Source organism: Vanacampus margaritifer, chromosome 1 (assembly GCF_051991255.1).
Source record: "Vanacampus margaritifer isolate UIUO_Vmar chromosome 1, RoL_Vmar_1.0, whole genome shotgun sequence".
Lineage (NCBI taxonomy): Eukaryota > Metazoa > Chordata > Actinopteri > Syngnathiformes > Syngnathidae > Vanacampus > Vanacampus margaritifer.
In genome coordinates this window covers 36,974,068-36,986,932 of record NC_135432.1, presented here as the reverse complement: position 1 = coordinate 36,986,932, position 12,865 = coordinate 36,974,068, and the positions used below count along the sequence as shown (strand labels likewise).

The following is a 12,865-nucleotide window of genomic DNA, read 5'->3' as shown; positions in this document are numbered from 1 at the left end:
GTTTGGCTGTGGCTCCCTCAAAGCACGACCTGCAGCGCACTGTGGCAGAAAAAAAGTGGTCTGACACAAAAGTAAATATTAAGTTGTTTGTTGTTTTTTTTTGCACCAGAGGCAAAAATTAGGCGATCAATAGGTTCATCATTGTTATCGTTTGGAGTATTATTCCCCAAAGTGTTGCTTATGGACATTTATCCAACTTCCACAGCTTTGTGGATAGTATTTTGAACGTTTATGGCAGACTTTAGCCAGTTCAGTTTATTTTCTACAACTTAATATTTACTTTTGTGTCAGACCACTTTTTTTCTGCCACAGTGCGCTGCAGCACATACAGGATTTACAGAGTTGGCAACAAGCTGCCACTCGGCCAGCTTGCTTTTGGTTTGGCTGTGGCTCCCTCAAAGCACGACCTTCCGTGACTCGACCTCTCCAATGAGGGTTTCAATGTACATCATGGTAAAATTCACCTTCTTTCTTGCCTTTCCGTCCATGGTTTTCTTTCTTTTTTGCCAACCGTGCTCCTTATGAATACGCAAATCCATGAAGAAGTTGATTTGCGTTGCCAAATGTTGGGGTGGTGGACTTGGGTGGTGACTGGGGAAGGGCATGGACTGTCCTGCACACACCGCTTGGGATCATGCGTTATTTATAAAGATACATTTTTGTGTACGAGTGCGGATGATTTTATAAAACGCTTTTTTTTTTCTCCGTATGGGAAGTTTGGGTTTTGTTCAGAGTACTTATATAGGCAGGTTCTCATGTAGCTAGTTTTCTAAATGAGGCCCCTGATTTAAGAAGTTCTATGTGGCCCCCTCTTGCATACAAGTTGCCCATCCCTAAACTACTTTTAAGATGTTTGTTGAGACATTTAAAACGGATAGCTTGGAACTACCTTTTGGGGTGCGGCTGCTGAATTTGTTGATTCATCTGTACAACGCCACTGTGGAAATTTGTATGGCGATACACTTTACATAAATCCACAGACCAGCTGGGAAATGGGAGCTCGATTGAAGTGGAAAGTCTCCTCTGCTTAAGACTGAACAATTTAAGCAGCTTGTTAGTGGGTGAAGGTAAATGCGTTCTCAAGGTTATTCTAGCAGGTTGCACCCGATTTTCACCGTGTGTACATTTAAGTGGACATGCTTTTATCTGCATGGATGCTTATTTATCAAGTGTTTTGTTTCAATATCAATATTTTAAGCAGGACCCATGTGCGTGCCAGTGTCAGAAGTTGTATAATTTACAGTGAATATTCTGTACAAGCTTGGGGATGAAAAGAAACTTTGACACTGTTGGGTCTTGCGAAACAGCTGATAACTTCTTGCTCACTGACGTTCTCTATTGGAGCATATCCACAAAGGCGTCAAACTCGTCAATGTTTCTCTCGTAGATGGCCAGTTTCTCTGGCAGTGAGTCCTGCACACATACCTTGCTGTTAGTGGCAACTTACAACTTTTTGTCTATGGAGGGCCAAAACTGCCAAAATTTAAAAAATAAATTTAAAAAAAGTGTTTGATTTTTTTATAATTCAAAAATTAAAGAAAAAAAATATAAATGGAAATAAAAACAGTAAAATACAAATATGTCCCTAAATAAATACAAGTAAAAATTAATATTAAAATAAAAACCAGATTGAAAAATAAATGCCGAAATACAAATATATAATTTACTGTCATTCAAATAAAAACCCACTGCTCTCACATTCATTTCATGCTGCAGACGTGCTGTCAGGTCGAAATGTTTGTTAAGCATGTCTTGGGTTTGACTTAAATAAAATACATGTGAGACCAGAGTGTTTTCATTTATTGACATTTAATTCTACACATTTTTGTATACATATTTTGACTTTTATTTTTTGAATCTTATTTTTGTATGTCTTTGTTTTACTTAGGGATATAAATATATATATTTTAATCAGTTTTATTTTCACTATTTATTTAGTAATTTAAATTTGGCAGTTTTGGTCCTCCGTATTTGCCATCTAATGGTAAAAACAGAAACATACTACGAGATCATCAGCCATGGACTGTGAACTGATGTGAAGCGAGAGGCTGGCCAGTTGCGGAGGGTTCTGAAACTCCCTGTAGAACGTTCCTAAATCCATCGGCAACAAGTCATCTTTGGAGAAAGCTGGCCGCTGAGAACATGAAACATCGGTCAGAGGAAAACGCAGTGCTTCTCAAAAAGACTTGAGATGACTTACAAAGTCGACCATGACAAAGTCATCCTGCTGCCCCGAGCCCTCTGAGTCCTGGGAGTGGAGGCTGGCCTGCAGAGGGGACATTTGGGAAGGAGAATCTGGAGGATGGACCTGACACACACGCACACATGCATGCAATGAGATCATCAGTAGTCAATGCAAAGTGAAACCACGACAACCACACTTACCATCGGATCATTGTCCTCAGAATCGAGGCCTCTGGGAGCAAACGCAGCAAATGGCAGGTCCATTGTGGCTGATCGCTAAAATCATAACAGGAGGAGTATTGAGTGGTGATAGTATGCAAAGAAAAATATTGGTATGGAAAAGAAAGTCAAGGTTTTTTAACACATGAAAAGTCTACACAACCCTGTTGACATATTGTTTTCAGGTTTAACAAAAAGGGAACAAGATCATCCATTTAAAAAGCTTTTCCACTATTACTGGAACCTATAACCTCTACAACTTTGATTGAAAATGCTACAAATATGCTATTCAGATCGCCCCACAGATGTTTGATGGAACTGTTCGTAATTTCCTCAACCTTGACAAAGCCACCGTGTTTCAGGAGGGTATGCACACTTACGCAATCACAACCTCAGTTGGTTACTTTTATTTCTCCACTCCAAGTTTTTCCCCCATATGCCCTCGCTTTACAGGTTATAGGTCAGAATGGTGAGAAAAGTTGTGAAAGGATGTATTTTGGTCACATTTTTTACATTTTCACTATCCCAAAAACCTGGCATTGGAACAAAGGTGTGGTTGACTTTCATATCCACTGCATCATTATGTATAATTAGATATGTAACGATTCACTCAAGCCCGGTTAAATTTGATTCCCGATTTTTGATTTGAATCGATTTTTAGGGGGATAACAAAAACTATTTAAAATTTTAACATCTACATATTGTCCGTGTTACAAACATTAACTTTTTCTAACTTTATATATTTAAAAAGAACCTTGAAAAATAACAAATTTTTGTCTTATCAGTGCTTTGTGGTTAAGGATAATATTTTGTCCTCGCAACATGTTCTCAGCTTTGTGCAGCGAGACAGATAGTATGAAGAACTAGAAAAATTCCCGCAGAAATTTTGAATGGGACTGCTGACTCTTGCAAGGTGGAAAGACGCATGTATGTAGTACTTTTAGCAATAGTAATAGAAGTAGAACTTTTAGTAGTAGCACTTGTAATAGAGAAGCTCTAGAAGCTTTGCCGAGGGTTTGTGTTTTGCCCCTTCTCAAACTTGCAACTTGCATCATAATGTGCTTTTTTTCATTCCTTTATTATGTCTTTATTGCTGTACTTGTTTGAGATAAATAAAATCAAATGACAAAGACTAAACCGATGTCTCTGCAACAAGTGCGCCAACGATGCCATCTACTGGACGAATAAGACACTACATCAGCGATACATATTTCACCCAGTGTACAGCCACAGGCAATCAACACACAGACAATAAATTGCCTTATTAACCCCTGGGCGTTATTTGACCATTTTTTGGCTTTTTGTTGGTTCTGACCAAGCCATTTCAAAATAAAATAACGCCCAGGGTAAGTAAACGAGGAGCCACTTACAAAACTTAACACATTAAATTGATTACTTACAAAGATATAACCATGGTTTTATTGGCGTCTACAAAGACACGCCAAACAATACCGGATATCCGCAAAACGTGTCCGTCCCCAAAAAGGGTCCAGCTAAAAACGATGAAAAACTGCGAAAGGCTTAACAGCTAACATGGCGCTGTGAATCGATGCTTTTATTTTTTTACATCAATGTGCATTTTAACCCCTTCACCCCCGCATTTTTTTCCTGTTGGGCAAATATTAAGTTATTTATGTATTTTTACTGATTTTTACTCTTTTTCCACATAAGAAAAACATGGGAGATTTTTTTTTTTTTTGGGGGGGGGGGGTATCATGTTTTTATTTGATATAGTGGATGCCAGGATAGTATGGCTGTAACGTGTTATAAACTTACCAAGCTTATATGTAGCATTTTTAACATGAACATCATGCAAATCAACTTGTGATCGGTTAGCTAGGATCCAATCATGAACCAGAAGTGTTGACATCATCCAAATTATGCATTTTTATTGGTTGAGACACGCAAATATGTCATGTCCACTGCAATCATCTATGTGTCCAAAGGGGTTAAGCAGTTTACATCGATATTAAATCGATTTTCGATGCATCGTTACATCCCTAATAATCATGTGATTTGACTTATTAAATACCGTACTCGTGTATGGGGTTTGTTGACAAAGGCTCCAACTTTCCTGGTGAATGCATTAAGAGACTCGACTGGGTCGCAGGGAGAAGCACTCCTCCTGCCCTCCACGCTGTGAGACAAAATGTTGTCGTCTCCACTGGGAAAAGACGAAACATATGAGGCCAACACCAAACAGCTTCTAAAAGAACGGCATCATCTGAACATTTCATTTGTGCAATGATGTCAAGGTACAATTACCTGTTACCAGGCGTGTTGGCCATGTGCTCCACTGTCAGATGTGCATCAGCACCGTGATAGGGCTGCGCTGGATGCAACACAACCCCGTCGTCCTTCCCAGCATGCAGTGTCTGAAGAGCAGAACATTTCAATGTTTGTCTTGAACTTGTCCACATCTTCTATTTACCAGTCCGATTATTACCTGGTTTGGATTGGCAGCAGTGTGGCAAAGCTCAGTAGTTCCTGCTAGAAGAGGAGGTTGGTACGATAGCCTAGATGCATACAGCTGCATTTGCACACAGAAAGGAGAACAGATGTCATGAATAATCTTGTCCAAAATCAGTATGGATCAATTGGGCTTGTTGGTTAGTTGTTAGTCAATAGTGATGGACAGGGCAAAAGTGTAAGCAGTCAAACAAAAGCAAAAGTGTAAGCAGTCAAACAAAAGCAAAAGGTGTGCCAGTGGAGACTCACAGTGTGAGTGACAAAACCGGGAACCAGCGGAAACTGTGGATTGTCCAGAGGAAGGCCCTTACACAGCTTAGAAGGAGAAGGACTCAGCGTACAGATGCACTGAAAAGCCGTCCAATGGCGGGAAGGAAGGAAAAAGACAAAATAATGTGAAATCAAAAACAAGCAAGGAAGTAAAGAAAAGGGGCCTGTAAAATCTTTGGAGTACATTGCTTTATTACACATACTGTGCTGCCCCCTATGATGTCGACTGACAGTGGCAGTCACACAGGTAGAGTTGATTGATGATGTTAACAAAAAGTAGACAGTCAGCAAACTGAGCTCCAGCAGGCCTTTTTTTCTTCTTTCTTTTTTTTTTTTTAACCCCTACGGAGTAGATACTTGTGACTGTGAGTAGGCATGGGCCGAATACTGGTTTGGCAGTTTACCACAGGTTTGCTTGGTCCAAGGTTTCGATAAAAAATATAAATGTCCATCACCAGTAATAAGCTTTACTTTTCTTTTTTGAGGGGACTTTAAAATTTGATTACACCCCCCCCCCACACCCCCATCCTTCTTGGCTGAGCAGTTATACACACTATACCCAGAGAAGGGATGGAAGGAAACCAGTGAGATTAAGCAACTGTGCTAACTCCAACATGGGTGCATTTCTGCCATGTTGAGTAGCATGGATGGCACTAAAAATTAGGGACGTTCGATAACACTTTTTTTAGACCGATATTGATATTCGATACTCAAATCTTCAGTACTCGCCGATACCATTAGTACTTAAGATACATAAAATTTCCACACAAAAAACAATGACAGATTTTTTTTAAAGACCTATACATCCCAATTATAGCAAATTTCCTTAAAATTGCTTGAAATTAATGGCAATTATATTTTTTCACTTTACTCATAAAAGTCATTTTGCATAGAGCACACAATAAAAAGGATTTAAAAAAATAGATATATAAAATAAAACAAATAATCCAGTGGCCAGCGGGGGGAAAAGTCCCAATCAAAATATGTGGTTGTACAACTTCCTTTAAAGGAACACAGTGAAGTGCAAATAATTCAATTCAATACAATAGTGTTTCAGGTAATTTAGTAGTATCTACCATGTTAAGAATTCCTCAAGCTGTTTAATGTGATGTTTAATTATATCTTGTTTTGAAATCCATGCTTTTAATTTTGAAGGCTGCTCTGTATTTCCGTTTCCTGTTTCACATTCATCTCATAGCAGTGCAGTAGTCAATGACGATATACTATATAATATACAAAGTTCTGTCTGCACTTCAGGGCTAATTAAATTGTTGGGTACAACTGAAGACTTATGTGCTCTCTTACCGGAGCCCCCTGTGGCGCTCAATGAATGCAAAATAACCATTTCAGCCTTTAGTTGTTTTGACTCTATACCTTCTGGCTTTTTCAAAACTATTGTGAAATCTGTTTCAAATTGATTTACAGCAAATAACCAACTGCACACTTCAATCAGGTGAGCTTCCTAAATCTCTCAAAGTAGCCGGCGTCAAGCCCATTCTAAAAAAAGAGAACACTGGATGTCTCTCTGCTAGCAAATTATAGACCTATCTCAAAACTACTTGGAGGAAAGGAGTTACTTTGTGACCATTGAAAATTTTGAATCTGATCGAATGGTCATGATGTGGAGTCCCTCAAGGGTCAGTCCTTGGACCCCTGTTGTTCAGTCTGTATAAGTGACCTTTGGGTCAAATGCTTCAGAACGCCAATGTTGACTATCATAGTTATGCAGATGACACACAACTGTATTTATCAATGTCCCCAAATGACAGCAGTTCAATTAACATTTTGTGTCACTCACTAAAGCAAATTAACAACCGGATCAACTAAAATTTCCTTTAGCTACACCAAAACAAAATGGAGGTCATTGTTTTTGGCAGTAAAGAAAAGAGGATTGCTGTTAGAAAACACCTTGAGTCACTGTCTTTAGAAACCAAAAATCAAGTTTGAAATCTTGGGGTGCTAATAGACTCAGACCTGACTTCCAGCAATCATATCACATCAATTACTAAGACAGCCTTTTACCAGCTGAAAAACATATCCAGACTGAAGGACTGCATGCTCCAAGCAGACCAAGAGAAACTTATCCATGCTTTTATCTCCAGCAGACTCGATTACTGCAACGGTCTTCTGACTGGACCCTCTCAAAAGAACATCAGACAATTGCAGCTCATTTAGAACGCTGCAGTTCAAGTTCTGACCAAAACAAAGAGATCAAAAACCTATCACTCGAGTCCTTAAGGCTTTATTTACATTGGCGCCCAGTCAGCTCTAGAATCAATTTCAAAATTCTGCTACTGGTCTATAAATCGCTGAATGGTTTAGGTCCTGAACATATTCAAGAAATGCTGATTGAATAAAAACCCAGCAGGACTCTGAGATCTAGCTTTTAAATCTGGGTTGAACACTTTGGTTTTTTCACATATCTTTAATTAAGGTATTTTAAACAGTTTAAAATCATGTTATTTCCCGTTTAATTATTATTATTTTATATTTCATTATGTTCATTTGTTTTTAAAGTTTGCTGTATAATGTTTTAACATTGTCAATGTATGTTATTTTAGTACATTTTGTAACCCACTTTTGTTTTTTTCCCCCCCTCTGTTAACTACTGTGTTTGTCGATGCTTATAGGTGTTGTTTGTCCTTGTGTAAAGCACATCGCGTTGCCTTGTGTATGAAATAAGCTATACAAATAAACCTGCCTTGCCTTTAGTTCCTGACCGAAAAACGGCCACAAGAGCGGGGGGTGATAGCAGTATTGATATCCGTCGCGAGTTCTGATACCGTAAAATGTGTCCTGGTATCGATCTGATACCGATACCTGGTATCGGAATTTGCCCATCCCTACTAAAAATGAATGAATAATGGTGCCTGCGGGTACTAGTTAACGCCAAGAACAACATAAATGATGGGACAGCGACTTATATATAATGTTTTTATTTTTGCTGACAGTTATCATACTGTCACAATCTAATATTAACCCTCAACTGTCTGTGAGTACTGTTGGATGTCCTATTTGTATGTGTTACTGAAAGACTGCAGTAGCGATTCTAATGTCCGGTATCCCGTCTATGGTATCTCCAGCTGTATGTTAGCACTGATCTTGCGGATTTATGTTAGGATCTAAAAATGGATCCAATTGCTTCAATGTGCGAGCAACGTGGAACACAATTGTGATGAGTAGAACAGATGAGAACGCGGTGCTTGTTGAATCAGGGAAGTCTTGAAAATAAGCAGCAGCGGTTAAAGCTGGAGGAGAACGTTGCAGTTTATAGTCTCTTTATACTGTGCTTTACGCTAAGCGAAAAGGGGGCGTGTCACCTTACCTGAGAGGGCGGGGAAGTGGAGAAGGAAGTAGTGCAAACCTCCTGTGAATCCTGAACCCCTGCAAATGCTTCTTCATCATCATCATCCGGTGCTCTGTGGGATAATTATCATTTTTCTTCAATTCTCGTATCAGCTTTATGTTCAAATAAACAGGTCTATATTTTACACTAAGTAGTAGTCTTTGTGAGGAAATTGAGACATAAACATTATTTCATTATACTCTGTGTATATACTTTTTCTGGCATTTTTTGTTGGTGGTGTGCTATGAATTTTTTTTTAATGTAAAATATGTGCCATGGTTTGACTTGTGCTTTGGGTACCTGTAGTTGCAGGGCTGACCCATGTTTACAGGTCGCTGGCTGCCACAGGGAGGATCCACAAAGTGGTCCACAATGATCCCCATGATGGGTGCAGACCGCTCAAACTGTCTGCACGACCAAGATGCATTTGTTCAAAAGGCAACCCATTCACTGTGGAGACAGCTACAGTATGAAGTGTCACAAGGCACAGCAGATGTTACCTACCTGCTGGACATTAAAGCCAGGTTGGTGCGATAGGCACAAGAAAGTGTGATAGTGCCAATAGGTGTACCCACAACACCAATACGCACCGTCTGGAAACCTTAAAAAAAAAAAAGTAATGTCTTGATTGTGTAAGCTATTGAAGTTTTGGACAGTAAGAAAAACCATGCATATTATTTGTCTTATGGTGGGAGAGGGGATTGTTACCACCTTCAACTGAATAATAACTACCTTCTCCTAATCCCCTCATCTGAACGTCTCCAAAATAGACCCTTGACCAAAAAAAAAGAGAGAAAAAAAAAGGCACAAACAATGAGCAGACAGAACGTTGGGTGAAAAGTGATGAGGAAAGCGAGGTAACACACCTGTATAATATCACATAGTCATGTCCCTGTTTTCTGGACAATTTGTAGGCAGGCGTTACTCTAGTGATGGCCAGCAGAGATTTCAGAAGGACAGACAGGCGGTCGTACACAGTATACGACACTTTTATGTCCTTATCACACCTACAGAAGAAAAAACATGTTGACTCGTCATGTTTCTACATTTTATGGCTACATTCAAATTTCAGGTCCAAGCGTCCAATAACGATTGAGAATTGGCCTTAATGGCCCTATGAGCAGATGGCCAATTTCAAGCCCCTCCTTTCTCAACAGCACCTAGAAACAGTAACCAATGCCTTTGTTACATATCGGCTGGATTACTGTAGCACACTCTATTTTGGAGTCAGCCAACACCCCCGTCAGTGTCTTCAGTTGGTGTAAAATGCTGCTGGTCGCCTCCTAACTGGTGATATGCGTTCTATTTATCACGACTGTGTACTTCCATCCTAGCATGCCATTATGAATTACCATGTTTGAGCATCACACATTAGTGGGGGGCGTGGAATAAGTTCAAAATACTGTATTTCATTTCATTTCTTTTTTTTATTATCTACATTTGTAAGAAAAAACAATAGCTTACTTTTCATTCATCTCCAGGCACCAAGTCTCTAACTCCATTGAGTCCCCCTGGATGAAAGAGAGGCAGATGATTGTCCAGTAGAGCAGTTCCGCTCTTGAATAGCATCAGTTAAATGTTTTTAATTTTTGCCCTGAATCAGGATTCACAAGTTTGATGTCTCCATTAACCTACAGTAATTTCTGGACTACAAGGCGCACATGACTATAAGCCGTGATAGCTAAAGTTGGGAAATACTCGAGTTTGTTACGCATATAAGCCGCACCCGACTGTAGGCCACAGGTGTTTTAATGTTACCGCACTGGGTTCATGCTACTTTCTTTTCCATAATGAAGGCGCAAATTGTCTCACTCTCGTTCTGTATTTGGGCTTGCTTGGTTTGTTTTGCTCTGCCTGACGCTCTTGCGCTTCTTTTATAGTGCACCCCATTGTGATCTGCTAGATAAGCCGCACCTTTGTATTAACCGCAGGGTCGAATGCATGTGAAAAAACTAGCGGCTTGTAATCCAGAAATGACTGTACCTACACTAAACCTACAGTATACCAATTCTCTTATAAGTCCTCTGGCTGGCTGCTGGCCTCAAGATGAATTTGTTCACTGTCTTTACACCAAGAAGCAATAAATAAGTTATACTATTGGAATTGTATATAGGGCTGTAAAATCATACATAGAAGTTACTATACACGAATGGGGAGTGTCAAAGGTCTCAGGGATGATCTGTGATATTGCACAATTTTTAATTGTGCTGCATTTCTTGCTATATTTGTATCAATTTCTCACATATTCAACCAATAGAACTTTTGGACATTGTGTATTTTTTTGGTTCTATGTGGTTGGGTATTTTTAGCGAGTGAGTCAGAATAGTAAGGGTGCATAAAAAGTTGCATAAAAAATAGCTACATGACTGACTCTTTAACTTTAAATGAACGCACTTTAGAAATGAGGGTTTTACCTCTGAAGTCTTGAGGGAGATCTCCACGCACATTGAGTGTCCGACGCCTGGAAGTTGTCCAGCCAAAATTTTCTTGGCTTCATGGGTCACTTCTGGGATGTCTTTGATTGCTACATTAAACTGCAAAATAAAAAAATTCAAAAGAAATTACACTTACACTTAAAATGAATGAAATGAAAGACAAGCAATCCAAACCAACTTTTAGTTGAACTCAACAAAACAATCACTTTTAAAATAGTTTTCTTTTTTGTTTACAATTTGAGTAATTTTCAGGCATCTCAATAAGTCTCCGACATTCAATAAAAAAAGGATACCACTGCTCACCCCACCCGCCTGTATAATGTTCTATGTAAGTTTACATATGGTGGAGCTAGCAAGTGGCTACTTGTGTGGACCGCTGCTATATGTGGGGGTTTGGGACTGGGCCAGCCCACAAATGAGTGATGAGGTTATATAATTATAGCATTGTGGGCAAAAGAAACATCAAACAAAACAAAAATGCACAGATAAACTGCTAATAGATTTCTATGAAAAATAGGGGTGGCTCTCCCAAAAACCCAACACAATTATTATTTTTATTAAAAAAATATATCTGTTCGAACTACGAGCATGCAGGGCGTAGTGGGCAGTGTTTTGAGTGTACTGAATAATTAGAATCAGTTACAAAGATTAGTTCAAAAGAATTGTTTAAAAAAAAAAAAAACATTGCCACTGTATAATAAATACATATGGAATGGTATTTTTTTTTGTCATTGCACATGTCGCAAAAACAGAGCAACGCAATTCGTTTGACAGTTTCACCTTTGTCTACAATGTGACACAGGATTCTGACTTTTTAAGATAAAAAGAAAAACTTAAACCTAAGTTTTATAGCTGAGGTTACATGATCCTCTTGTGCTGTTGGGGGCAGAGCTTGCTCCGCTCCAATATTTCAATGCAACTTTTTACATTCCTGCACACCAGAGACTTGTACATAAGATAAAAACTTTACATATGTGCAATTTAAAAATAACCAAAAATTTTAGTTACCCAATCAGAGCCAGTTGGGGATGAAGACGAGCGAGTACATATCTTCTCACCAAGGCGAGCCTGGACTATCACCTGAACAGTCTACAAATACATCAACAATACATTAAAACTGTTGTTGAACATAATCATGAAATGCACAATTTCTTTTTTGTTACAAAGAAAAATGTCATTATAATATATTATCAACCATCTTCTCACCTTTAAGGCAAAGAACTTAACAAACTTATCCAAGTCTTTTTTATCCTGGGGATTCAGGTCACTGTCCATGTTGTTACGACCCTGCAATCGAACATGAGCATATATTGAAGCTGTCTAAAAAGCATAAATAACGACAAGTAGCAAACATCACCACGTTAATACTACAGTAGTGTCCTGAAGGAACATGTGGAACTGTAGCTTAAAAACCAAACAGCAACAAATACGTATAGGTCAAGCCAATGCGGCCTCTGCGTCGTTATTACGATGCCAATTTATCAACTGTATAGAAATGAATCGAAAATTTAATCAATTGAAGGGCACTTTGCAACGTACACTATATCATGTTGTAAATGTAGTAAATATGTTCTCCATCAAAGGAACTGATTAATCATTAGTACAAGGCTAATGCTAGGCTGGCCAACAGGCTAGCTGGGCATCGCGCACTTTAACTCTACCACAAAAAGCAAACCTACATGAGCTTTTCCTTTAGCAACGCGGCTTTGGTGACGTACAGATCAGTTCAATAAATAGGACCTTCGATTCAGTTTTCCAGAATCACGAATAAGACCAATTCTGATGTAAATAATCTCAACAGCGGCTGTGCAATATTTCTGTTTATCTTCCCCATGTCGACGTGTTTAGATAGCAACGCTTTCACAATGGCACTTTCGCGAAATTTGTGTGAAAGTATATAAAAAATAAAACTAGAAAGAATAGTTTGGCTGTTTTAATCTAT

The 12,865-nt window shown here is 38.8% G+C and overlaps 1 protein-coding gene across 2 annotated transcripts; it reads right to left on the bottom strand.

Moving 5' to 3' along the window:
- Nucleotides 1-1,209: 1,209 nt before the first annotated feature.
- atg13 (ATG13 autophagy related 13 homolog (S. cerevisiae)) lies at nucleotides 1,210-12,773 on the bottom strand. Of its 2 annotated transcripts, XM_077552501.1 has the most exons (18): nucleotides 12,603-12,773; nucleotides 12,130-12,210; nucleotides 11,932-12,012; nucleotides 10,903-11,022; nucleotides 9,953-9,999; nucleotides 9,355-9,495; nucleotides 9,221-9,261; nucleotides 8,993-9,089; nucleotides 8,789-8,896; nucleotides 8,468-8,561; nucleotides 5,122-5,220; nucleotides 4,850-4,933; nucleotides 4,669-4,778; nucleotides 4,441-4,567; nucleotides 2,386-2,460; nucleotides 2,201-2,308; nucleotides 2,003-2,134; nucleotides 1,210-1,413 (listed from the first exon to the last, which is right to left on the bottom strand). In XM_077552501.1, the coding sequence occupies exons 2-18, from the start codon at nucleotides 12,196-12,198 to the stop codon at nucleotides 1,336-1,338; spliced, it is 1,611 nt and encodes a 536-aa protein (XP_077408627.1). In that variant the 5' UTR covers nucleotides 12,199-12,210; nucleotides 12,603-12,773; the 3' UTR covers nucleotides 1,210-1,335. The 2 variants fall into 2 exon arrangements, with proteins under 2 accessions (XP_077408627.1, XP_077408634.1); XM_077552508.1 differs by lacking the exon at nucleotides 5,122-5,220.
- Between the last annotated feature and the right edge of the window lie 92 nt (nucleotides 12,774-12,865).